Source organism: Myodes glareolus, chromosome 7, assembly GCF_982192425.1.
Source record: "Myodes glareolus chromosome 7, mMyoGla1.1, whole genome shotgun sequence".
NCBI lineage: Eukaryota > Metazoa > Chordata > Mammalia > Rodentia > Cricetidae > Myodes > Myodes glareolus.
The window spans coordinates 17,964,459-17,992,454 of record NC_142032.1 but is presented as its reverse complement, the minus strand read 5'-3'; the positions used below and the strand labels follow the sequence as shown (position 1 = coordinate 17,992,454).

The 27,996-nt window shown below is 47.4% G+C and overlaps 1 protein-coding gene and 1 long non-coding RNA gene across 2 annotated transcripts; one reads left to right on the top strand and one right to left on the bottom strand.

Annotated features, from left to right (window-relative positions):
- Window positions 1-20: 20 nt before the first annotated feature.
- Cpn1 (carboxypeptidase N subunit 1) lies at window positions 21-27,996 on the bottom strand. Its single transcript, XM_048439192.3, has 9 exons — window positions 27,533-27,996; window positions 23,075-23,271; window positions 16,978-17,133; window positions 12,877-13,059; window positions 11,253-11,364; window positions 9,255-9,394; window positions 6,111-6,210; window positions 3,030-3,148; window positions 21-356 (listed from the first exon to the last, which is right to left on the bottom strand). Exons 1-9 carry the CDS (start codon window positions 27,753-27,755, stop codon window positions 213-215), a joined length of 1,374 nt encoding a protein of 457 aa, XP_048295149.2. The 5' UTR covers window positions 27,756-27,996; the 3' UTR covers window positions 21-212.
- Window positions 1,482-8,005, top strand: LOC125403647 (uncharacterized). The gene is made up of 2 exons (XR_015003312.2): window positions 1,482-1,624; window positions 3,291-8,005. It is a non-coding gene; the product is annotated as an uncharacterized LOC125403647 (long non-coding RNA).

Here is a 27,996-nt window from a genome sequence, read left to right as displayed (position 1 = left end):
CACGCAGAGTGGGGCACCAGTTTCCAGAAGGTTCCAACTCCTTTAATGCTGACTGGCCTAGGGAAGGCTTGCTCCGGGACAGACAGACATACGTGGAACTGTTCTGAATGTGCCTGTGTCTGAATATGTCCCAGATAATAAGGGAGAAGTGTGGCCACCGGATATGAGAGCAGGGACCTTGCCTTGCTGTGTGTGGCCCTGGGTGCTGGGCTTCAGGCAGGGCCTCGATGCCTCTTTGTTGCTGTGTCTTTCTTTTTGGGTGTCCGAGACTGCTTTGGCCTGCTTCCCTGTCCTCGGCCAGGAGCTTTCTGCACAGGGAACACCTGAGATGTGTTTCGATTGAGTTGGAAGTTGACCTGCAAGGGCAAAGCAGAAGCTAAGCGCCCGTTTGGACTCTCCCCCATCACACCCGGTTCTAATGGTAGGTGCTACAGATTTGGCAAGTATTTCCCCAAAGAGTGGTGCAGAACCAATCACCGATGGCGTGAAGTGTGTGGCTGGGTGGGCTAAATAGTAACAAAAATCCTATCTACACCTCTAATCACATTTCTGTTTATACCCTGCTGAGGGCAAGAGAGATGAGTGAAGCGGTCTTAATCTCTATTTCCTCCTAGTGGCTGCGTGAGTCACGGGTACCATGCCCATACATGCCGATGAGTGTCTCAACCTTCTGCGGCACTGCTTGGCACTAGGGATAAAAGAGACGACAGAGATTTCCTGGCTACATCTTTTTTTTTTCTTTCTTTCAGAGATAGGGTCTCACTATGTAGTCCCAGCCACTCAGAACTTGCTTTGTAGACCAGGCTGATCTAGAATTTACAGAAATCCACCTGCCTCTGTCTCCTGAGTGCTGGGATTAAAGGTGTGCATTACCACATCCTCCTGAATTCTTAAGCCCAAGATTACATGGGCATCGGTGTGATCTAAGGGCTGCGTACAACTGTTCTCTAGCCATGGAACACAGATGGAAAGATGCTGTGGACTCGGTGGGGGACACTGGGCGTGGGGCACTGGGCATGGGGCACTGGGTGTGGCTACAGAGCCAGCCCAGGCAGCAGCAGAGGAGGGCGTGGCACCAAGTCCTAACTACACTCCCCTGGGGCTTCCCTGGCAATTTCTTCCTGTAATAGTTTGAACTATTGAAACGGCAGGGAGTTAAAAACACGCCCTGAGTTTCCTGCCTCTTCCATAAAAATCCATAGCCAGGTTTTCTGCTCATTCTGTAAGGGGAGGAGAGTTGTCCACAACTGTGTGAGACCATTTCCTACTTTCCATTTAGTAAATACATAAACCCGGGAAAGGAAGAGAAAAGAGGAGACAGGCCACAAGAGGAGGAAGGGGCAGAGGAGAAAGAAAGGCTCCACCATTTGCAGAGAGGTGGCGACAGCTGAGAATTCTGGGCCCTGGGAGAGATTTCAATCCTATTAACTGTGAGATGAAAACCCTTTAATAAACATGTTTTTTTTTTCTTCCCTAGGGAAAGTGGCTAACTGCTCTAAAATTCAAATGGAAGCTAAGCAGCCGCTAGTGCAATCACTCGACAGAGTGGCAGTGGCTTCTGTTGCTGAATATTCCATCCAAAGGACAGACTGTGCCCCTGGGTTATACTTGACACAGTGAATGGGTATGCTAAGTTTATTTAAAGGATATGGGGGGGATGAACTACTTCAAAATAAGCGTAACTCAAGAGGCCTTGGAGCTGTTTACATTTGGCAGTGAACAGGCTTGCCTACAGTGCACGGTTTATGTGTGTGGCTGCTGCTGGCATTTGATTTTAGGGTGCAATGGGGAAAGAGGGGGATGTGCTCGCTGGGAAATCGGGTTCTGTGTAATGGAGGGCCGTCTTCTCTTCCCCTGGCTCTCAGTATAAATCACATGCCATACAAGAGCGAAGGCCCGAGTTTGAATCCCCACAAGCCACTTAAAGCAAGACTAATCCCAGTGACCCTGCAGCAGGGGTGGAGCATTCCAGGCTAACTAGCCTGAAGCACACATACTGTGTGGTGAACATCAAAGACACACTGCCTCAAATATGGTGGCAGGCCAGGCTGACACTTGAAATCATCCTCGAACTGCCAAGCAAGTGTCGTGACGTGTCCACACCCTATCCTCCCAACACATGCTCACACACATCATATACATCACACACACACACACACACACACACAGAGAGAGAGAGAGAGAGAGAGAGAGAGAATATGTGGGAGGTGTTTTTGGTGGGGAGGCAATGATCTGTAAGTTTTGGAGGAATTTTTAGAAGACCTGAAGCTTTCTTTGCTCTGTTTGCTTATAGGGTTCTGCGCACAGGCAGGGAGCATAGAGTGAGTCCCTGAGACACATTAGGAGGTGACTCCCACCCCCACCATCCCCCCACTGTGTGATACTCTACTTATAAGTAGTTGTGAAGGTTAAAATGGATAATTCCTGGAAGATCTTATTATATAGTATCTGATGCCCAGAAACTACCCAAAAGATACTGCATACTGCATTCAAATATATTAGCCACCTGAGGGAGTGGAGGGCTGACATTCGTGGCCCCTTAATGATCTGAGGTTCTGGCATAATATGATTGACAAGGAAAAGTTCTAGGCTCTAAGTCAATAGTTCTTTGCTTCTTGTCCTACCTATAAAGGAGAGCTGTAGAGAGTCGAGAATTGGAGGTGGCTGGTCCTTGGTGGCAGCATCGGGGAAAGTGAGCCCGAGATCACAGGGCACAGACGGCTTGCAGAGCGCCACCTAGTGGTGGACCCTGTTAATGGCCTTGAAAGATGCAATCAGGGCTGCCTTGGGAATCTGCAGTGCCCCAATGCTTACTAACTAGCCTTGTGCACCTCTAAGGACCTGTGCCTTGTCTTTGCAATCCTTGAGAAGGAAGTGTTAGCACTAATATACAGAGGGAGCAGCGGATAAGAGAGACAGGCTGTGCCAAAGAGACAAATCAGGAAAGTCAGGGGGAACCCAGCAACGGGCTGTGTAAGATGCTGCATGACATATACAGATCAGGTTACATACAGCTCAGCCGGACTCACCAGAGTTGGTCCCGCAGGTCCCACGGTCACAATCACTGTTTGGGGGTCGTACCCTGGTGCCTTGGCAGTGACAGTATAAGTCCCCGGAAGCAGCAGACGGAAGTAATCTCCATGCTCACCTAAACATCAGAAGGATGTAACTCAACCAGCTGACTTCAAACCTACTTCAGAAAGAACCTGGCTGTGACAGCGATCTGGGGGTCTGACCTGACCACAAGCCTGTTTTTTGGGTTTTGTTTGTTTGTTTTTGTTTTCTTGCAGCATGATGAAACCTGAAAACAGTTAAACCATTCAGAAGTTCCTTGGACTGAGTTACTTCTGGGAAGGTTCCCTTGTGCTCTGCCTCAAACCACCGTCCGTTCTGGATCCTGGGTCTCATACAGATACATGCCCACTAGAAGTCGCCCGGAAAGAGAGAAGGTGGAAATGTCTGTTAATATTCTGCCTGATAAGAAAACTTCGAGCCCTCTGACGTTTGAAAAACCATTGCAAAGAAACAATTTCTGTTTGAAGAAATAGTACCCCACGCCTAAAGTTGTCTGGAAGCAGATTTCACCAGAGCGAGCAGAAACGACTGTGGTGAAGAGCTGTCAAAGAGAGAGGCCGGCTGTCCTGTAGAACTGTGGCTTCTTCAGAAGCTGGACCGAGGCCCTGAAAAAGCTGAACGGAGCACAATCTGTACTACAATCCTGGGGTCCGGCATACAATCTGTACTAACAATCCTGGGGGTCCAGCACACAATCTGTACTAACAATCCTGGGGTCCGGCATACAATCTGTACTAACAATCCTGGGGTTCGAGTGAGACAACCAGCACCCAAGAACGTAACACCTGTGAGAGACTAAACAATCACTAACGGTCTGACTTGAGCATCTTACTTTTCTCTTCTCCCCCGCCTCCCACCTTCTCTCTGTGGTGAGACAGCAGGGTTTCATGTGGCCCAAGCATCAAAGTTAGTATGCAGTCTGGCCTCAAATTCATCATCTTCCTTCCTCAGCCTTCTGAGTGTTGGCATAACAGGAAGTACCACCATGCTCCCAGAGAATATTGTTTTTAATGTATTTTTAAGAAGACAGGGTCTTATATATAAGTCCCAAACTAGTTATATTGCTCAAGGATGGCCTCAAATATATGGCCTTTCTGCCTCAACCTCTCCAGTTTTGGGATTACAGGTATGCATTACAATGCCTAATTTGTGTGATGCTGGATCTCATGCATTCCAGCTTGGTCTTAACTTCACGCCGTAGCCACGGATGCCCTTGAGTGCTCCCGAATGCTAGGATTACGGATATATGCCCCCATGCCTAGCTCATTCAGTGCTGGGATTGAATCCAGAGCATCTTGCATGCTAGACAAGTACTTTACCAAGCTGCACCCTAGCCTTGTAATTTACTTTGAAATACTTTAGCAATGCAATGTGTTATTATGCACACATTGGACAGTTTAGGGTATATTCAGAAACTGTCATTATCTTAACTGGGGGCTCACACTCAAGGGTGATTAGCAATTGTGTTACAAAAGCTCCATTCTAGACACTTCTTCAAAGAGACTGTCTCCACCTGTAGCTAACGCCAGGTGCTTTGCTAAGTAGCACATCGATGTCACTAACGAGAGGAGTGACTTCTATTCCGCACTCTGATGTTTTTACAGACCTCCCCACCCTTGCTTGCATGGGTGAGAACCAGAAGCCTGTGCCCCTGGAAAGGTGCTGAGGTCTGATCCTTACACGGTCCTGTATGCAGCTGCTGGGCTGGAAGATTCCCAGTTCCCGGCCAGATAGAGGTGACAGAATTCTTTTAGAACATTGCCTTTTCCTTAAAGAAGTCTGCCACTGAAGATGCTCTGAGACCACCTTCGAGGACAGGAAGCACAGATTTCATCAGCCTGGACAGGCAGCATGAGCTATGGGATGACTGCTTGGTAGTTAAGGAGGTTGTTTTGAGAATTGGTAGCCACCAACATCCATGAAATAGAAACTCCTATGAGTGGTGAGCGGTTAGACTCAGCTGGGGATTTCATGATACTCTTCTTCCATGAGATGATTCTGTACCTGTTGGCATTCACTGTTCCTTGACAGAATCTAGAATCACCTAGGATGAGCTTCTGGGGGTGGCCGTAAGGAATTATCTTGACTGTGTTAACTGAGGTGAGACTGCTTACCCACTGTGAACAGCATCATTCCCTGGCTGGGATCCTGGGCTGTGTGAGCAAAGACAAAGAGCTGGGTCCTCACGTGTACACATTCATCAGTCTGTTTCCTGATTATGGATGTGAGTTGGCCAGAGGCTTCAAGCTCCTGCCTGCCACCTTGACCCCCTGACTGGAATGGACTAGACCCTGGAAGTGCGAGCCAGAATAGGCCCTTTCTCCCCTAAGGTGCTTATTTTTTCAGAGTACTTTATCATAGCACCAGCAAAAGAAATCAAGACAGTATCCTTCCAGCAGGCTCTGGGTCAGTACAAGTCAGTCTAAGATAGATTATCCTCTACTGATGACCTCACCCCAGATCAAGACTGTAGGAGGGGGACTGGAAAGGTAGCTCAGAGGTTAAGAGCAATGACTGTTCTTCCAGAGGTCCTGAATTCAATTCCCAGCATCCATATGATGGCTCACAACCATCTGTAATGAGATCGGGTGCCCTCTACTGGCCTGTAGGATATATGGAGGCAGAATACATAATAAATAAGTAAATTTTTTTTAAAAAAAAGAGACTATATATAGGAGGAATCTACCAGCTTTTCATGAACAGATATGTGGAAAACGCCAGAGCCAGAGGGCAGACTAAACATGAATGCCATCATCCTTCTCAGCCTATTCCACGCCATCATTATTAATCAATATCATCAAGCCCAGAAATACTCCCAATAAGACTCTCTTCACAGCGACCCCTGAACTAGGAGTTTTGTTTGCACTGATGCTCGCTGTTCTCAGAGCCTGCTTGCTCCAGACAGAGGTGAGAGAATTTTCTCAACTTTGGCTGCTTGGCGCAGCGCTGCTGTTTAGTTCCCATATCCAGCATCCTCCCTTCCTGCAGGGCCTCGCCAGTTCTACTGAAGGAGCCATCCTCCAGTACCTACCTACCTGAAGTGACATCATGATTGATCCCAGTGACAGAAATGACAGCCCCTGTGAGGTTGTTAGAGTTCTCATCAATCACCATGCCCTTGATGCCCTGGTGGACCTGCAGGAGACAGTGGCCAACAGCGGGTTAGAACAGCTGTGCGGGGAGTGGCAGAGGCTCTGGCCCTTCTCGTTCCCCATGGTCCGTCTTCACCATGGCAGCAGCCTCCAGAGCGGAGCTTTCACTGTCCTCCCAACCCCATAATCCCTTCTCCATAGATGGAGTGATTCTGCTAGACTCTCGGCCATCATGTGCTTTCCTTCTCAAAGCCCAACTCAGAAGGCTTTAGGCTCCCGTGCTGGTCTGTAAGGCTACAGTCCCCATCAGCAGCCCGATCTCACAACAGGTACCCTCTGCCGTGTTCCTCAGATCTGCCTCCATTCCAGCCACACTGCTAACCTAAGCTTTTTACATTTTTTTATTAATTTAATGTGTTTGGGTATTTTGTCTGCATGTGTGTCTGTGCACCATGTGCGTGCCTGGTGCCCGGAGAGGGTCTCAGATTCCCTGGGACTAGAGTCCCCAATGATTGTGAGCTCATGAAGGTGCTGAAAGTCAAACTCAGCTCTTCTGAAAGAGCAGCCAGTTCACTCAACTGCCGAGCCATCTCTCCACTTCCTGATGGTCTAATCTTGAATTTTGCTTATATTTAAAAAAAAATTAAATGTGATAAGGGCTGTCAAGATGGCCTAGTGGTTAAAGGCATTTGCTGCCGAGCCTGGCAACCTGAATCTGATCCCAGGACCCAAATGGCAGAAGGCAAGAACAGACTCCCTCCCACAAGTTGTCTTCTGATTTCCAACCAAACGCCATAGCATGGATGCACACACATACACACACACACACACACACACACACACACACACTCACACACTCACACACTCACACAACACATTCTCTCACACACACTCTCTCACACACACACTCACACACACACACTCTCTCACACACACACTCTCACACACATACTCACACACACACTCACACACACACACACACTCTCTCTCACACACACTCTCTCACACACACACTCACACACACACACTCTCACACACACACTCTCACACACATACTCACACACACACTCACACACACACACACTCACACACACAACACATTCTCTCACACACACTCACACACACACTCTCTCACACACACATACTCACACACACACTCACACTCACACAACACATTCTCTCACACACACTCACACACACACACTCACACACACACTCTCTCACACACACTCTCACACACATACTCACACACACACTCACACACACACACTCTCACACACATACTCACACACACACACACTCACACTCACACACACACACACTTTAAATTGTGGTAAAATCCTCATACTGTAAGTTGTACAGCCCAGTTTATCAAACACTGTAATGTATGCCCAGCATAACGACTCATTTCCAGAACCCTCGTCATCTGCTAGCGCTGAAACTCCTCCCCTTAAATAGTAACTTTCCATCACTCACTTCTGCGTTTTGAAAACCCGCCAATCCCTGGACTCGCCCCAAGCTCAGGACTTGAAATCCCACCACTATCCACCCTGGAAAACTCCACCCCCCCCCAAGAAACCCTACATAACTCTGCCTTTCTCTCAGTTCCCTGCTGCTTCTCGCCTGAGGTAGCTACCTACCTCTTGGGTATTTCCCAATAAATCTCTTGTGTGAAGTGTGACTTTGTGGTATTCCTTGGCTCCCAACTGCTAGAATACCTTCCCCTCAAATCTGCAACACTTACACCCCCCCCTCCTGCTCCTCCGTCCCAGCCATCATTCTGCATTCTTTCTCTATGATTTTAAGAATTGTATCTAAACAAATGGAGTTGCATAATATATGTGTTTGTAACTGGCTTATTTCACTTAACATAACGTCCTCATGGTCCATATGTGCTAAGGTATGTGTCAGAGCTTACTTTGTTTAGAAGGCTGAATAATTTTCCTTCCTTCCTTCCTTCCTTCCTTCCTTCCTTCCTTCCTTCCTTCCTTCCTTCCTGTCTATTTGATTCCACTTCTTTGGGATAATTTTCTTTTAATTGCTGTTTCCTTTGTGGCTCTGGAGACCCAACACTGGGTCTCTCTCATGCTAAGCAAGTACTTTATCACTGAGCTAAACCTCAGCTATTTTTTAGTTTTTCGGAAGTGCTGTCCCATTGTTTTCCACAGAAGTGACACAACTTTCCACTCCCAGCAGCTGTGCTCATGGGGTCCAGTTTCTCCACCTCCTCCTAAGCCTGTCATTCCCGTTTTTAACAGAAGCTGCTCCAGTGCATGTGAGTGGCCGCCCCCTGTGGTTGGTGACCCTGGCTGTGGCAGACCCTGTGGTTAGTGACACTAGGCATGGCCGCCCCCTGTGGCTGGTGATGATGGGCGTGGCAGCCCCTGTGGTTGGTGACACTGAGTGTGGCAGGCCCTGTGGCTGGTGATGCTGGGCATGGCAGCCCCTGTGGTTAGTGACACTAGGCATGGCCACCCCCTGTAGTTGGCGACCCTGTCTATGGCAGCCCCTGTGGCTGGTGACCCTGGCCGTGGCTGCTCCCTGTGGTTGGTGATCCTGGTCGTGGCAGCCCCTGTGGTTGGTGACACTGAGTGTGGCAGGCCCTGTGGCTGGTGACGCTGGGCGTGGCAGTCCCTGGGGCTGGTGACACTGGGCACGCGTTCAGATGTGCAGCTTAGCTTTTCTCCCCTATCTACTTTGGAGGACCCTGCCCCTGCTCTAGACACCTGGTCTGCCTGTGCCCCTCCGCTCCTTAGACTCTTAGTTTTAGAGTCCCCGCTACCACATGGCTTTCTTCATAGCACTCCTCTTTTCAACACGTTACAGAACTTACTCTTAATTTTGTTTATTGTCTGTGCTCGTTAGAGGGGCAGTTCCATGCAGACAGAGACATATGTTTGTCTGCTCAGAATCCCCAGCTCTCAGTAAAACTTGGACAGACAGCAGTGCTCCAGGACACTGAGCAGAGTGCTTGTCGCACTGAGTCAGAGCCAGGGCCAGGCCTGCGTCCATGGCAACCCCAGCCGCCATTGGAAGGTGTGGAAGCACCTCTCCTGCAACCACAAGAGTCAAAAACTGAGATCTTACCTGTTCCAAGAACTGGATTAAGGCTTCCCGGTTACCCAGCCACTCCCGCTGCAGCTCCTCCTGCCGGGGGAACTTGTTGCAGCTCAGCTCTAGTGTGATCTCAAAGCAGTTGGTGTGGAGATAATTGAAGTCTTGCATTCCTAGGGAAGGAGCCGGACGCGCCCACCGTCACCCCACCCCATCTTTCTCTTTAGTCACAATTTCTCTGCCACATCTTCATCACCTTCTCTTCTACCTCCTGACATCTGTTAACTCTTATCCTACACAGAGTTGTTCCTCTGGTCTCAGGTCACGTGTTTTTGCATCTAACTTTCCAATGAGTACTGTTAATGCAGGGTCAGACACCACACGCTGAGACAATCATTGTGATTGACATAATTAACTTAGTTAATGTAGAGATTGAGTCAGTTTGCTTTAGAGTAGAGAATTTCTGAGGAGGCACGGGCCATGCTTTCTCAGAGGACAGGGAAGGTGGGAAGGAGAGAAAAAAATAGAACAAGCACGATTTGAAAAAGCATATCTAACAATTCCGATTTGGGGGTGGGGAGGCTGGTTTTCCAATACAAAGTTAAAGAAATAGAATCTAACTGAATCTTCCTGATGTGTTCATCAAGTTGGTTTGGGGCCACAAGTCTTAATTTCTCAGTAACCCAGTGATGCCATGGCTTTTCTCCTCTCCACTCTCCCTAGGACCAAACAACAGCTCAGCCCTCATCAATACGGGTGGCTCAGATGTGAGAGTATGGGAAAAGATGGATGTGAGCAACTCCTCTATGACCCAGCTCCTGCCCCAGCCTCTTCCTGTCCTTATGGTGCAAGGTTCACAGCACAAGCCAGTCCCAGGCAGGTGCAGGGAAGAGGTGGGGATGGGGTGGGGGAATGGGGCCGTGTGCACCCACTGCTAGATCTCCCTATTATGGAAAAATTAAAAATGCTGCAGGATCCTCGGCAACAGTAGGCAGCAAAAAATGCTGTAGGTCCCCAAGCAGTGGTAGTGGGCCATGTTGAGGCAGACAGTGGGCCCTGAGAGCAGCCAGTCCCAGGCAGAGATGGCTGCCAGTCCTGGAGCCGTGGCTGGTCCCAGGCAGGGAGACACATGGCGGGCAGACAAGAGACAGAGACATGGATAGGCACGCCATACAGAGTGAGGTTGGATATTTATTCAAGGGGGTTCTGGAGGGGGAAAGAAAAAGAAGGGGATAAGAGGGGAGAGAGAGAGAGAGAGAGACAGAGAGAGAGAGAGAGGTGGGAGAGACGGAAAAGGGGAGAAGCAGAGGAGCCAGGAGAGAGGCAGAAGCTGCCTCTTCAAGAGAGGGATGGGAAGAGAGAGAGCTCAGGCCAGAAACTGAAGATCAGCCTGCCTCAGCGGATTGGGGAGGGAGTGGGCGTGGCTTGTCTCTTAAAGAGACACAACAATCATTACACTCCCTATCTTTTGTTATGAATGATCAATGCCCATGCAAGTTCCTGCTGTGGGTATCTGACAGCCCCAGTAGAGAGAGCAGCCACCAAGGGGGTAAGCCCCTCAGCTCACCTGCTGTTGTCTGAAGCTCACCTCTGTGCTGCTTTTGAAAACAGAGCATTTAGAAGCCAAGTATTTCAACTGTTTTACTTAAAGTATCAAAATTATGAGGTGAGTGTGTTATCGGGATTAGAGACAGGAAAAACTGAAGCACAGAGGGGCCATGCAGTTAGCCTGAAGCCACACAGCTGGTGCACAAACAAGATGAATTCCAAGCCCATTTAATCTCAGAGATTTAATCATTTGGTCTCATTTTCCTCCTATGCCCCAGCAGATAAGGACATAAAACACTAGCTGGACAGGACCACACATTATCGCCTCCTTGGTCTGTTAGAATCACAAATAGGCTATTAGATGCCAGCTGGGGAGCTCTCCAACTCTCCACCCGCCCCCACCCCCCACGGTGCAAAAATTCTACAGTATTCCCTATGAGTTCCTGAGGAGAAAACAACGGCCATTCCCAGAACTCCACTTACCCTTGCTGAGAGAGTACCAGGACGCCCCGTTGGTGATGCCGTCTGGGAAGTAGTCACCGCAGTTCCAGCCTTGGTGCATCCAGCCATGCGCGTAGGAGTAGACCTTGGCCAGCTGGAGAAAAGGCGGAAAATGACTGTGAGCAATCCTGACTCACACAGCCGCGGCTCCGACTCAGCCTAACTAGGGGGATGCCAAGAGGCTACAATGACACCAAAGTACATCATTTGCTTCAGTGCAAGGAAGTGTGATCAGAGATAGAGGAGGTGATGAGGTGGTGGTGGTGTGCGCACATGTGTGCATGTGTGTGTGTGTGTGCATGTGTGTATGTGCAAGTATGTGTGAATGTGAGTGTACATGCATTTATATAAGCGAGCATTTATGTATCCGGACTGCAGTTGGGAATTCTACAGTCCTTCTTTGCCTCTCTCCCTCTCTGTTGAGTTTTTTGAAACAGGGCCTCACTCTGTTGTCCAGGCTGCCTTTGAGCTCAATCCTGCCTCAGCTTCCAGATGCTGTAATTGCTGCGAGGAGCCCTGTATCCTGGTGTTTCCACTTTCTCAGGGATAAGTCTGTCACATGCAAAGAGAGAGGTGGCAGCAGATGATACAGGAGGTCCTTTCAGTTGGACCGTTTTCTAGATGAATTCATGACAGTTAAAACATGTGTGTTGGAAAGGGATGCACATGCTTAGACTCTATGATCCCCATTACTTTTTAATGCTTTTTATCTTTATTTTTTGTTTTTTTGAGGCATATTTCCCTGGCTGGCCTAGAAATGCCTCCTAAGTGCTGGGATTAAAAGTGTGCATCACCATGCCTGGTCTTTTTTTTTTTTTATAGTAGACAAAATGTTATTACTGGAGGAAAAATGTATTAATTTACTGCACAGCAAATAAATGTCATTCTCTGTAATTCATTGATAAATTATAAACATTACTAATATTATCTATAGATACATTCATATTTTATGATTCAGTAAATTTTATTGCAAAAGATTATGAATTTACAAAATATATTATGAATATATAACTCTCTATATTCATCTTTTAAAAAAGGTATGTGTGTGTCTGTTGTGTGTACATGTGCCTGTGAGTGCAGTTGCCCTTGGAGACCAGACGTGTCTGCTCTCCTGGAAGTGGCTTTGAGCTAACAAACATGAATGCTAGGAACAGAACTGGGGTCTTCTACAAGAGTAGCAAGAACTCTTAGCTAAAGACCTATCTCTCCAGCCCCTGTTCTATTGTTTTGTATTGTTAGCTAAATCTATTTTTCATTAGATGGGCATATTATCATAAAGACATAAATTAGATTCTCTCAAAATTTCTATTTATTCCACTAGCTCGTGGACAGTGAACTTAGCCTTCAGGCATATTCTCACTGGGCACCAGCATAACTGTTCTTCACATCACAGCAATTATAAAATGTTTTCCTTTTATCTAATCATTCCTAGATTTATGGTCTGTCACCTGAAATAAAATGTAACTTACTAGACAGTCCCTCCCAAGCAGACCCTGTTTTCTGTAACTGTCTGAGGACTTGTCACTATGGGTCCTGTGTCTCTGACTTGAATCTCTTCCCCTGAGGTCCAAGTTCCCTCACTGGGATGAGCTGCCATCCGGCATACCGTCTGGAAGAGCTGGTCATCTGGCGTGGGGGAATTGGAGGTACGGTGGGGACCTCGGAAACGATGATCAAGTGACTTGTCATATGGGTAATTGGCCACCACAGCCCCGCCATGCAGATTGGCTGAAAGAACGAAATTTAGGGAACGAATCCACTGGATCACTGCCCGGGTCTCCGGTTCCACCTGTGAAGACATGAGAGTTGGCAGCCAAGGTGTGGCTAAGTTGTCGCACGGTCCTTTCGAGAAATCCTGTCAGGAAGAGGCTGACAGGGATAGTGAATCTCACCCCTCGCCCCCAGATATGAAAACTGGGGCTGGGAAACTTTGACCTTGGTGATGATGATTTTAAAATAAAGCATATGGGACCCCTTCCCAATGTGAAATGTGTGGACTACGATGCACGGGCTAGGTGCAAAGGGAGCCTCCAGGGTAGTGAGGTAGTGACTCTTCTGCGCATACGACTGCGGTGGACACTTCCAGCATGTGCGCCCACACCCACTGAGGCTGTAACACCAAGGGGAATCACTAGTAGGCCTGGAGATTGTAGATCCTGAGTGTTGGGGTCAGGTCAATGTAGGTGTAGAGACTGTAACTAATGTACCACTCTGGGATACGATGTTGAAGGGGGAGAGGAGAGGAAGGAGAAAGGAGGGGAAGAGGGAGGAAGAAGGGTGGGGGGAGAGGGGGAATGAGAGAGCAAAGGTTTCCCAGTTTATCCCGTGCAGCAGGGGTTGAGCTTCTAAAACATTTACAGTTTTAATCATATAAACCACTTGCGTGAAGCAATGACTTTGGCCTCCTCTCCCAACACTTCTGCTGCACCATTTTAGCGACACTCTGGTCAGATCTACATTTCGTAGATTAGACACATGAAGCTCTACTGAGTACCACTTTGCTAGTGACTGGCAGTATTGAGAAAACCTTGACCCCACTGACTCCCAGCACAAACAATCCAGTCACCGGTGCTTTTCCTCCTCATAGATGAGCCTGTCTGGCGACCTCTTGGGGGCAATGAGTTAATGACTCTTCTTAGATCAAAGGTCAGTTCTAAAGGTCCTGTCTTTCCAGTCCCCAAAGGGGTTGGCTGAAGAGAGTTGGGTTTCACACAATCAGAATAGACACATCAGATGGGAATGGGTGTGTCCTAGCAATGTCTGGCGATTTCGTCATTGTACAAAGTCACAGAGTGAATTTACAGAAACTAACATGGCTACGTGACCAAGGATCACTGCTGTACATGTGACCTATGTTGGAAAAATTATCATTTTATGGCATGTGGCTATAGGACTAAGAGCTCAGGCCCTTTCTTCACATTCCAAAAGGTCCGCTTTCCATCATCCCTTTCCCTCATGGCTCTTCTATCAGAGCACAGGGGAGCTGCCACTGTTACTTTTCTCTTCCGAGTTAGGCAGAGGACTGAGGGGGAGGCTCATTATCTTGTCTAATGCAGAGAAATCAAAACACAGGGCTGCAGAGATGGCTCAGCAGTTAAGAGTTCTTGCTGCTAGCACAGAACCCAAGTTCTGTTTTCAGCGCCCATGTCAGGTCACAACCACTTGCAACTCCAGCTCCAGGGGATGTGATACCCTCTTCTGAGACTACCTGTGGCTAATATGTACACACCCCCACACAGATACACAGACCCCCACATAATTATAAAAAGACAAATAAAGCTTTTAAAAATTCAGAGCATGGCTCATGACTATAATCAGTGGAGGCAGAGCAAGAGAAACAGAAGTTCAAGGTCAACCTCATAAAAAAGTTTGAGGCCTGCCTAGGTTACATGACACTTTGCCTCAGGAAATAAAAAATTACCTATGATATTCTTCTGGCTAGATACACTGAATAGGACCGTGTCAATCTTTTCTGTACTTACTTAACTGAGCCAAAATGACAGCTATAACCAGAAATCTAACATGTCACTATGACTTTCACGTCATTTTCTAAAAAGATCTTATTTTATTTTAAATTATGTGTGGGAGGTATGGCCACAGGATGCGGGCCATCAGAAATTCCTGGAGTTACAGGCGATTGCGAGCTGTCCAGTGTGGGAGCTCTAGAAGAATGGTGGCACTTTTAACACCGAGCCATCTCTCCAGCCCCCATCACTCTCAAGGGGAAAATACTGACCCTCTCCACCCAGGAACATTCCTCTCCCCAGTCTCTAAACTTGGATATTCACAAACGGAGCGTTGGAAACATTCCACCCAGGAGAAAAGTCAGGGCTGGCAGGTATGCTCTGAGAACCATGGTGGTTACTCCGACCCAGCAGCAGGACCACACAGGTAAACAGGAGGTCCCCACCTTCACAATACCTAGGGCTTGCCAAATGCTGTCTCCCATTGAGAGCAAGGGAAGCAGGGGAGCTTTAAAAGGGTCACATAGGAGGAAAGAGGAGAAACCATGAGTTAGACACCCCGAACCTCATTCTATAGCTAACATTGTGAACATCTGATTCATCACCAGTAGGAAAGACTTGTCTATAGCATGCTGTCGGCAGTCCAGGATCAGCAGAAAGACTGTTGGGATATGAGTCAGAAGGTCTGTGTGTGTTCGTGCAGATGGGTGTGCACATGAGGGTGTGTGTGCGTGTGTAGGGAGGACAGAGGTTGAAGTTGGGTGTCTTTCTTGTTCACCCTCCATCATACATTGACATTTTTAAAAATTGTGCTTCTTTTGCGAGCACATGTGTGTGTGCACAGTCACATGTACATGGCAGCCTGATGTTGAGGTCAGATGACAACTTGCAGGAGTCGGCTCTCTTCCACCATGTGGGTTCTGGGGATCAAACTCGGGTCTTCAGGCTTGGCAGAAGGAACTTTACCCACTGGGCTGTCTCATGGGACCTAAACCTAGCTATTTGGTGTGGTTCTGAGGTTCAAACTCAGGTCCTGGTGCTTGTAGGACAGGAACTTTACCAACTGAGTCACCTCCCTAACTCATGCCTAGGTTTTAATATTAATTGTTGGGGAATATTATTTCAAGATGTGTTGCATTCATCTATACTCTGGAACATTGGTTTAATGATGCAAAGGTGTGTTGGATTCTTTATGTTGCATTTGTTTAACTCTGTGAAATTATGTTACTTTGCCTGCCTAAAACACCTGATTGGTCTAATAAAGAGCTGAACGGCCAATAGTGAGGCAAGGGAAAGAACAGCTGGGGCTGGCAGGTAGGGAGAATAAATAGCAGGAGAAATCTGGGGAAAAAATTGGGAAGCAAGAAAGGAAGGAGAGGAGAACATCAGGTGCCAGTCACACAGCAAGCCATGGAGTAAGAAGAAAAGAAAGATATACAGAAATAGAGAAAGGTAAACGTCCAGAGGCAAAAGATAGACGGGATAATTTAAGTTTAAAAAGCTGGCAAGAAACAAGCCAAGCTAAGGCCAGCCTTTTATAAGTAAGAAAACATCTCCGTGTGATTTATTTGGGAACTGGGTGACGGGTTCCCAAAGAGCAAAGAGTAAAAAATCCGAACTGCAATTGATTCCTTCGATTATTAGCTATGTAAATTTAATTGGGGCTATAAACGTAGTAACTGTCAAACAGGGCTAATGTTGGCTGCTATTGCTTGTTACATTCACGGTCCAGTGCTATGGTGACCTGAACTGAACTGAAACAGGCTTGGGAAGAGCTCTGAGAAATCACCAAGTGCATGCTTCTCCTCCTTTACCACCACCAATGCCACCCTGCACAGTCAGTGGGGTGTGCAGCCTTGCTGCCTGCACTGTGCTGCCAGAACGAAGACTACAAAGAAGCCTGACATCTATTGTTCTTCTAGATAAATTAACAAGGAGGGAGTTGGTGTTTAATTCTTTTTTAGAAGATTTATTTTATTTATTATGTATTCTGTGTTCTGCCTGCATGTATGCCTGCAGCCAGAAGAGGGCACCAGATCTCATTACAGATGGTTGTGAGCCACCAAGTGGGTGCTGGGAATTGAACTCAGGACCTCTGGAAGAACAGCCAGTGCTCTTAACCTCTGAGCCATCTCTCCAGTCCTAATGCTTAATGCTCAATAGTTCTGTTGATGTGACGAATGCTTAGCATCCTGCAAGCAACTCCAAGTGCCAATTTACTGGCATCTGTTGTCATCTCCTACCTGACTTTTCCAGTTGTCTGGGAGGGGTAAGTGGTGGTTGGGACCGCCATACTTCTCGTTGTAGTGGAAATAGGTGTTGAGATCAGGGAAGTTGCGGTTCAGGTCCACTCCATTTGCATTGTTCCTACCAACCAGATACCCAGATGTGCTTGGGCCCTGGCAGAAATGAAGAGAGGAAAGATGAGCATTTATAACAGAATTCTGTATTTCAAGAGTATGGTGTGACTTTTAAAGATACTGACTACATTAGCTACTTTTCTATTTTTGTGATGAAATACTATGACCAAAATACATTTTTAAAAAAGGTTTTATTTTCACTTATGGTTTCAGAAAGAGAGAGGGATGGGGAGGGAGAGCGGGGAAAAGAGAGAAAGTGAGTTTATAATGGCCCAGAAAGCAGGGCATGGTTGACACACTACCATGACACAGGGCACGGTTGACACACTACCATGACACAGGGCACGGTTGACACACTACCATGACACAGGGCACAGCTGAACACTACCACGACACAGGGCATGGTAGCAGGAGCAGGAAGTTGGCTGATCACGTTTAATCACACACAGGAAACAGTGGGAGAGGAGAAGAAAGAGCGAGTCAATAAATCCTCAAAGCACACCGACAGTAAAACACTTCCCTCAGCAGGACTCGACCTCCTACAGGTTCCAAGCCCTCCCCACCAAAAGCATCACCAAGGGGGACCATGGGTTCAAATATGCGAGCCTATGGAGGAGGATATATGTCTCATTCAAGCCAACACACAGTTTATGAAATGATGTACTATTGTCGCCCTTCCCATATCCAGCGCCCCCTTGAGTGGTTCAACTGTAGATCGCCATGAAGTTCTAGGGGATCCCAGGGACGCTCTAGCGGGAGAGACTCCTAAGATAGCTTTACGGAATTGCGTGTTTTAAGAATGCAACTCAATGGATTTTAGTTTGTGAATGGAGTGGAGGAAGCACCACCATAGTCACAGTCATCCTGAAATCACAATTTTAGAATATATGTGTGTATAAAACAATAAACCTCATTCCCAGTCACAGCTGCTTCTTATTTTCACCCCAGTGATAAAAAGCCATATTCTGTTTCTGCAGATTTGTCTCTCTCTGTGCATGTTATGTGTAGGTGGGATCATTCGTCACATGATTTGTCTTTGAGATTCACCCATGTAGCATGTATTGGTACTTCCCTCTTTTTAATTTTTGAGTCGTGTGGGTTCATTGGATTTTGAGTCTCCACCCACTAGTGACACAGTCAGTATATGTCAGTTTCTTAGGGCTGTTGTAACAAATGACCACAAAACCAGAGGCTGCTGATGACATCAATTCTCTCCGAGACCTGAAGGGTTAAGTTTAAAATCCAGGCATCAGTGTGGTCATATTCTCCAAAGGTTTTGTCCTTTCTAGTTACTGGTGGTCATAGGTAGTCCTTGACTTTAAATTTTATTTATTATTGCGGGGGCACACAGGGCACAGTGTGCATCCTGAGGTCAAAGGACAACTTTGTGGAGTCGGTTCTCACCTTCCAAGCCTTATGTCGGCTCCAGGGATTAAACTCAGGTCCCTACTCTTTCGCAGCAAGTGACTTTTACCTGCTGAGCCACTTTGCCTGTCCTGTCCTTAGACGTAAGATGTCTGCCAGGAAGTCCTGTTTCCTGCCTTCCTGGCCTCCCTGGTGTGTCTGTTTCTGTGCACCTTTCTTGTTTTCTTCCCTCTGTGGTGGTTGGAATGATCCCCATAAGTCTCTGGCCTTGAATGCTTAGTCCTCAGTTGGTCCCTGCTTGGGAAGTTTTAGGAGGCGTGGCCTTGCTGGAGAAAGTACTTCACTGCGGTGAGCTTTGAGGTTTCAAAGACCCCGTCATTCCCAGTGTCTCTCTGCCTTCTGCTCTCGAATCAGGATGTGGGCTCTCAGCTGCTCCTGCCACCGAGTCTTTGCTCTAGTATCCCAGATGCCAAGGCTGTGAAACTGGTAGCCCCTCCATGCTTTCTTTTGGAAGTTGCTTTGGTCGTGGTGTTCTGTGATAACAGAACAGTAGCTAGTACATCCATTCCCCAATTCTTCCCTCCAGTCCTCCCTCATGAGACAAGGTCTTACGTGTTCTTAAACTAGCTATATGGCAAGGATGACCATGAGCTTTTGAGCCTGATCCTCCTGCCTCCGTTTCCTGAAGGCTGGGACCACAGGTGTGCAGCACTATGCCTGGTTTTGTTCCTCTTATAAGGGCATCAATAATACTGGCTTTCGATTATGATTGTCTAGTTTCGTGCTTTGGTCAGGGAAGCGTGTTTTTACAGGGGGTAACCATCACCACAGAGACTTAGCACCATTCCAAGGTGCTAAGAATAAGTGACTGTTTGTTGATGACTTAGATGGGCCATCTGTCACCCTCCCAAGGCTTCAGAGACACCATGGAAGAGGCGGTGGTGAAACCTAAGAGGGCAGGGGAATGCCGTCTCCCAGGCTTGACATGGCTGTCAAATTAATAAACTCACAGCAGCTGTGTGTGGACGACCTGTGCAAGAGGGGGCGCTTCAAAATTCCCTAGACCCCACCCCTCTCTGATTTACAGGCAGCTGATGGTTGCTATGGAGAAAGGGCTCCCAAGCCCTGCCCCTCCCTGAAGAGCTATTGACAGTTAATGGATACTAGGGAGCTCTTTGGTGGTGCGGCCATGAGTCAAATGCTCGTGCTCCAGGAACTGACCCTTCATCCATGCTCACAAAAGCAACCTTAGTCAAACTCTGGGTCACACGCAGGAGGTAGAAAGGACAACTTTATATACATACAGGCATGAAAATGTCACCAAGAAACCCTTATGTACATATAATTAACATATGCTAATGAAACCAAATTATGAAATACTAGGATTCTTTTCCTTTGAGTAGTCTTGAATTTCTGGATCCCTTAATTTCTCTGTTCGTACTTCCAATTTTAGCTTTCTTGTTTATGTTTTCCCCCACCTACTCATTCATCCATTTGGTCAACTGCCATTCATTACACACTGTCAACCCAGTGCCCTCTGACACTGAAAAAAGAGCTAAGTGAGATACTGTTCCAGCCTCCTAGGAATTCACAGTCACTGGGGAGCCCAACAAATACATCAATAAATACAGAGTGGTATAACAGAGATGCTTTAAAACTCCCATTAGGGCCGGGCTGCAGCTGGGGCTCAGTTGTTTAGGATGCTTGCCTGGAATTCATGAAGTCCTCTGTTCGGTCCCTGGCACTGCAGAATACCACAGTGGCACTTGGTTCAGAAATTCAAAGTCATGTTTTGCTGCATAGCAAGTTCAAGGCCAGCCTGGGCTATGTGGAATCCTGTTTCCCACTGAGGGGTAAAAGGTCTGTGTGTGTGGGGGGGGGAGAGAATCATTAGAATTGTTTTCTGTGTTCCTGGAGATGGGGACTAGTGTCCACTACAGTCCTACAGACTAAGTGGGTAATGCTCAAATTCTCAGTTGCTCCCGGAAGTGAGGCGAATGAACCTCACTTTCTATTGGCAAGTCAGAGATGCCGTTCAAATTTTCTTTAAGAATATTTATCATTCTCGGCATTTCCCTTTTTGCATGGGCATCCTGCTCATATGTTTTATTCTTAGACTGCACTGAAAACACTATGTTTTAAAAAGTTACCTCCATAATTTCTGTTCCAGTTCAAACATTTCTCTGACTTTTGAGCAGGGATTTTTCTCACTGCTTCTTGTTCTTAGCAATGCAGCTCTTGACTGCCACTATTAGGAGCAATGGGCTTCACTGGTTGGTTTTGTGCGCGACTGTTCATTAGGCTGACAAAGGAGGCCTTTCTGGGCTGTAGGTTGTGGTTTGGTATCAGGGTATCTACTTAGTATGTGTGAAACTTCTGGATTTCATCTCCAGCAATGTCCGAAAAAAGGAAGAGGACGAGAAAGAAGGGGAAACAGGAGCAGTGAAAGAGGAAGAAGAACAGGAGGAAGAGGAAGAGGAACATCACTAGCTGAAGGTTCCTACGTTCCCATCAACAGAGCAAATGGTGTAATGAATTGCTATTGCTAAAGCGGATGGTGGTGGAGCACATCTTTAATCCCAGTACTTGGGAGGCAGAGGCAAGTGGAGCTTTACGAGTTTGGGGCTAGCCTGGTCTACAGAGCAAGATTCAGGACAGCCAGGGCTACACAGAGACACCCTATCTCAAAAAACCAACTAACCATCCATCCATCCAAACAAACAAACCAACCAAACAAACAAACCAATGGCAGCTTTCCACCCGCAGCTCAGAAGCCTGAACTGGGTGTCACAGTGAGGGACAAGACTCTAAGGGACTTGTTCCCTGACTTCCACGGTTTCTAGAAACCATTCACATTTTTAGGTTTATGGCTCTTTCCTTCATCTTCAGAGCTAGCTGCATAACACCTGAAGTGTTTTTCTACTTCCCACCCCTACCCTCCCTCTTCTACACTAAGGCCCAAAGTGGCTGGGCTCCCTTAAGAGATCTAGTAATTTTGGGTCAAATAATTAGTGACCTCAGTTTCATCTGCAATCTTAATTCTTTCTACTGAAGCTATGTAACGTTTTCATAGGTTTGGGGATTAGGATGTGAATCACCGGGGAACCATTATTCCGCTTCCCTGCAAATGAGTAGACTTCTCCCAGGGCAGCCATGCAGACAACTTTTCTCTGCACAGTAGAGTCTGAGAACCTAGTGGGTCAAGATCTCCTCCCTCTGACTAAGAACACACTAGGCAGGCAGGGAAGGGGCCACAGGGGATTTCTGTTCTCTTTTCCATCTTATCTGTTGCAAGGATGTGGGCAGCGCTGAGTTGCTTCTCCAGCTTCCCTGCTGTATACAAAGAAAGTGAATGCAGGACAGGAGCCAAGCTGGATTTTCCCCTCCCCCCCATCTCTAGCTTTCTCCCTTCTCCGGAATGCAAGGCCCGAGGCCTGACGTTGCTTCCTATCAGTTCTCTTTCTGTGTGTCCAGTCATTTCAGCAGAAACTGTGAGACTGAGTTAGCTTTGTGCTGGGTCAGCCTCCGGGTCCTGGTAGGGACCCTATCTGCCTCCGCTTAACCTGTTTCCAGCAGGTTTAAAATACACTTTTAACTTAATCTTCCTTCCATAAAAATATTTAAATGCAGCTTTTAAAAGAATGCACGTGCTGTGTGGACGGCAGCTAGATGCCTAGGCTTTTCTGTGACATTAGGGAGACTGAGCTGAGCTCTGGGACCCACATTTCAAAAACCCTTCCCCTGTTATTCTGACCCACAGCCACAGTGCAGGGTTTAAAGGGAGCCGCGAAGGCCCACTGCATTCCTTCATTCAGGAAATGAAGGGCAAAGCCAGGAAGCATGCTTCTGTGTGTCTCACTGCAAGAACGACTCCAGAATAAAGAACTGGAGTGTCGAGCACCACACTGGCAGAAGGCAGGCTCTGGAGAAACAGGTGCCAGGCCTAAAGACGCAGCTATGACCCAGTCACCTCCTGAGTCAGGAAGGTCCTAAGCTTGAGACCTGCTTCATGTGTTCCGGGTCTAGTCCGGGTAATTTTTCAAGTTCCTGTCTTGGAATAAAAATTTAAAAAAAGGTTTGGGAATACGGTTTGGTGGCGGAATATTTGACTAGCATGTTTAGTTTAAAGCCTCAATAGATCGGGGGGGGGGGGCGGGAATCATCTAGAATTAACCCCTTCCCAAGATCTGGCAAAAGTGTGTGCTTTTCTGCTAAAAGTACAGGAAGATGGGTATTTGGTAACACCTTCTCCCTACTGCAGAATTTTACAGGTTATCTGGACTGGTGTAGGAGGCTGGAATTCAAGCAGAGCCCAGTTACCACAAGCAAGGCATTTTAGGGATGTTAACGTTTTAACCTTTAGCTTTTGCCTTTCCCTGCACCCCAACTATTTGTCTCTCTGTCTCCCTCCCTCCCTCTTTCTCTCCCCCATCTCTCCCTCTCTCCACCCTCTATTTCCCCTCCCTTCTCTCTCCCTCCCTCTCTCCCCCATCCCTCCCCCCCCCCACCGCCTCTTTTTACTGATATTTATGAGGGGACATGGGACACACTGTCAACTGACCCATTTCCTAAGATAGCTTCAGTCTCTTCAATGCACCTCCCTTGGACTGCGTACCTGTGCGGCAGCCACCTCATAGCCGTCTGGGTTCATGGAAGGCAGGATATGAATGCGTGTGTCCTGGATGAGGTGCAGGATTCGCGGGTTCCGGTTCCTGAACTCCTCACAGAGGAACTCCGACAGCTGCAGTAGCAGCTCACGGCCCAGCACCTCATTCCCGTGCATGTTCCCCACGTACTTGACTTCCGGTTCCACTGGCAACAGAAACACAACCCAGCTCTTGAAGGGGCAGGCGGGTTCAAGGCTAACTTTGGCTACCTAATGAGTTCCAGACTGACCTGGGACTCACAAGACTTTGTCTCACCCCACTCCACCATACTCCCTCCCAAAATAAAAGGAAAGAAAATCTCAGGCTTTCATTAGGTCTTTCCCAGCAACCCCTGTGCCCCTTCCTCATAAATTGCAATTGGAAAAACTATAGAAATCCATGCCTGGAATAATAATGACCACCATTTATTGAACCCCAAGTGTACTAACTGTTCATGCTCATTGTTGCTAACCTTCACAGAAAACTTGTGGAGTAGGTTCTTGAAGGGGAAAAGTGTCGGATGGGGGAACTGCGAATTTCATTAATGCTATTTCATTAATCTTTTGTCTTTTTTCCTTCACATCCTTTCTTTCCCTCTCTCCCTCTCTCCTTTCTTTTTTCTTCTTCCTTCCTTTCTTCCTTCCTTCCTTCCTTCCTTCCTTCCTTCCTTCCTTCCTTCCTTCCTTCCTTCCTTCCTCGTTTCTTGATTGTTTGAGACAGGGCTCTCCAAGTAACCCGGAGAACTTGCAATGGAGACCAGGCCAGCCTCACAGAGATCCTCCGGCTTCTGCTTCCAAGTGCTGGGAAGAAAGGCGTGCACCGCCACTCCCAGCCTCTTTCTCATACTTCTTTCTTTTTAGAAGGAAATGTTTGTGATAGTAAAGAGCAGGCCTTTGTCTTTGGTAAAATAAAATTTGGAAAATCTATTTAGTCTCCTCTAATCTCTTCGTTACCCAAAGCAATGTGAGACGCGGGTATAGAAGTCTCTGGTCTGGTTCACCCAACGTTGTGGTGTGTAAGGTAGGTGCTCACTAGCAAGCCCTCTGCTTTTAATTTCAATAGAGACAGAATACAACTGTTTCCCATAATAAGTGCCGCCGGCAATTAGTTTGACTCCATCTCTTGCATCTTCACACCTGCGTCTTTGTCACACACATCCCCCCCCCCAGCCTTTCTGCGTCTGTGTGGCTCCATCTGCATCCATGCTGCCCACCCAAGACATGAAAAAACATTTATGTAAAGGGCCAGGTGGGGCCTGACGTGGAATCGTTCGTCTCTGTGGACAAGGTTATCACCCGCACAACTACCCAGCTCTTTCAGGGGAAGCCAGCACAGATAACTCAAAAACAAACGAGTGTTATGGCAGTCCATGAAACTTCACTCACCCAGACAGGGAGATAAGTGGGATCAGAAAACGATGAGAAATCCGCAAAGAATCAATAAAGGTTAAACAAACAAACAAATAAACCGAGCAACCCTTCATTCCCCAGAGCAGGCAGCTGGTCCTGGAGCTCTGTTAGTTAGCCTCCACACCAAGTCGTCTTTGAACACCTTTAAGTCAGGGCCCACAACTCCTCTGCCTACAACACCCCAGCAGCATCTCGCTTTGCTCAAAGTAAAGGCCAAGAGGGGTCCACCTGCTTGTAAGTCCCAGACAAACTCCGGGTGCCCAGCGCTCTCAACACCTGGCTCTGACCTCAGCGCCAACTGGGCTCTGAGTCCTGGGCTGCATTTCCTTTTTCCTTAGCCCGCCAGTCCCTCTCCCTCAGAGACCTTCAGATCTCTGCTGGACACCACCTCAGCCAGAGAAGCCTTTGGCGCACTAGGGAGCTCCTCTCCTCTACTTCCCTCTGGATTGCCACACAGCACACCTCCTCTCTTTCATATATATATATATATATATATATATATATATATATATATATATATATATATATACATGTCTTTTCCCATACATATCCTCTCACTATAGAGCCTACCCCATCTGACGTGGCAAGTGTTCACACAGTGCCCCATCTGTGACTGGTCTCAGTCCACTATAATTCAGGTCTATTAGGGAAAAACCTGCATTATTCTTTGTTTCATTTCTAAAACCTATTAAAGTGCCAGCAGGCCTGCTGGAAAGTTCTTTTTCTTTTTCTTTCTTTCTTTCTTTCTTTCTTTCTTTCTTTCTTTCTTTCTTTCTTTCTTTTTTAAATAGGGATCTCCCCCCCTCTCTCTCTTTCTGGTTTATTATTTAATTGTGTGTGTGTGTGTGTGTGTGTGTGTGTGTGTTTCATAGAGTCCAGAAGAGGGTATCAGATCCTCTTGAACGGGAGTTACAGGTGATTGTGAGCTGCTAGGTGCTTGGAACCAAACTTGGGGCCTCTAGAAGAACAGCAAGTGCTCTCTAGACTGCCGAGCCATCTCTACAGCCCCAACAAAAGTTCTTCTATCTAGTAGGCGATGGGTAAATATTTGTAGAATGAAGGAATGTAAGGAGCAAAGGAAAGAACTGCTAACTCAGGGGAAAAGAGGGATCAGTGAGAGCCAGCATTATCTGCACCAGACTCATTGCGTGCTGGAAGTGTAGGCGTCCCAAGAAAGGGGCGTGGCCTAAGAGGCTAATTTCATCAAGACCACCAACCGCCTTAAGCTTTCGCAGCATGAACGTGATCTGCTTAAAAGCAGGGACTTGCCCCCAAGGTCCAAATGAGGAGCAGAAAGATGAAGAAAATGAAAAAGGAAATAAGGACTGCGAGGGTTGCGATCACCCACTGATACAAGGGGACGGATCTAATGAGAGTTTACCAAGGCCAGTTGGACTGGGACTGAATGAGGACGCGATCCAATCAGATTCTCTGAATGTAGCCGGATTCTCTGAATGTGACTGGCCCGGAGTCTTTCTGAAAAGCCATTGACAATGACACTGGGACTTGTTTCCTCTGCATATACTGGATTTTGCGGATCAAGTCTGTCTGGACACTCACCTTCCTGGACCTGGGGGGGGGGGGACTTGAACTTCCCACAGGGCAGGAAACCCTGACTGCTCTTAGGGATGTAGAGGGAGGAGGAGAGGGAGTGGGGGGAGTGGGAGGGTGGTGGGAGGAGGGGTGGAAATGGAAACTTTTATAATTTAATAAAATTACTTTAAAAAAATAGTAAGTCCAAAACAACTATCATAGAAAAAAAAAGCAGGGGCTTGTTAGGCAAGATCCTAACCGCAGGGGATCACATTGTTCTTCTTGAGCTTCCTTGGTATAAAATTTTGAAGCGGTCATGGTCAGCACTCATTGTACCTTTAAAGCAGGAGTACAAGAAGACTGTATTAGTAATGAAAGAAATGATTTTGGCAGCTCCTAGGCAAGTTGGGAGTAGACGGGTTCAGAGACTGGCCATCTCTGGATGGAAGACCCATTGGGAGCTTTGTGCAATGATTTAAATCAAGTTATAAAGAAGAACAGAGCGGGGCTGGGGTGTGGGAGGAAGATGAAGAGATTTGCTGTTGACCATCTGAAGAAGGAACTGATAGAGCCATGTGACTTAACTCAAATGCCATCAACAAAGCAACAAGAGGCTAGAGTTGTCATCAATGTTCAGGGATATGTGAACGGTTAATGAAACCAGGCAACAGCATATTACACAAGAAAGAACGATGCCATAGATCTGCGTTCATAGACACAGGCGAGGAGCCAAGGGAGACAGCTACAGTGAATTCCAGTTCTGTGAGAAGACACATGCATTTGAAAGGTAGACTTGGGTATTGCTCTGGAAGGAGCGATTTCCATCTACGTAAGTAATAGTTATTCTTGAGTTAGGATTGTGCTTCAGCTTGTTACTTTTTCCTTCTGCAATTTCTAGTGTTTTCAGTTGATTGGTTGTTTTGCGATGGAGCTTTTTTATGTTGCTTGGCTGGTCATGAACTATTTTCAAAGCAAACATGGATTGCTTTGGTGACAGAAGCAAACTAACAAAAAAGAAAACAAGAGTCCCAACGCCCAAACTCTCTCTAGGACACCGTGCTGGCTCCCTGCCGTTCCTGGAAGAGATGTACCTGACCCCTCGGGAGAACTAGGAGGTCAACCATAGGAGGTCAACCATTTCTGCTGTGCTCCCAGGCTGTTGAATCCTGACAGAAGGAATAAGAGAAAAAGACCAGGGGTGTGAAGGGAGGGAGGGTAAGGTGGGGGGAACAGAAGGAAAACACCCTTTACCCCTGAAGTCTCTAGCAAACAGAACCCAGAAAGGAGGAATGAGCCAGAGTCTGAACTGGGGTCACATCTCCCAGGGTCCAGGGAAGCTTAAGAGCCAGGTAGGATAGCCTGCCTTCTGAGGTGGAGGAAGAGGTAATGCATTGTATATGGAGGTCTCCACTGGAGCAGCAACTACCATCTCTGAATTTGTAGGTGTTAGTTTCCCAACACACCCCAGAACTACTCAAGACTTACAGGGCTCATGGATCCCCGGGTGGTCACTGAACTCCAGCACGTAGAGGTACCTCCCCTTCACGCTGCGCCCGATGTTGTAGAGCCGCGTGATGTCCGGGCATTGGTTGTGCACCCTGTACAGCGTCCGCACGAGGTCATCATAGCGGTGGTGACGAAAGGTCACGGGGGCAACTAACTTGGAAAGAAGGAGGAGGGGCAGGAAGGCTGAAGGTAGGTCTGGCATCTCGCTGAGCTTCCCAGCGGCTGTGAAACGTGCCCCCTACTCTCCAAGCAATCTTCTGACAGTCAAGATCCAGAGCCAAGAGCGGCCAGGCCTCGCACCTGCCACACCTGCGGCACCTGCAGCAGACTGGAGACCAGGCCTCTGCAATGCTGAAAATTATTTCTGTGGCCCTGGGATAGCCACGATGGCCCCGGGGCTCATTTCTCTTCTCCTAAGCCTAGAAAACCTTTTGGAAGGGTTC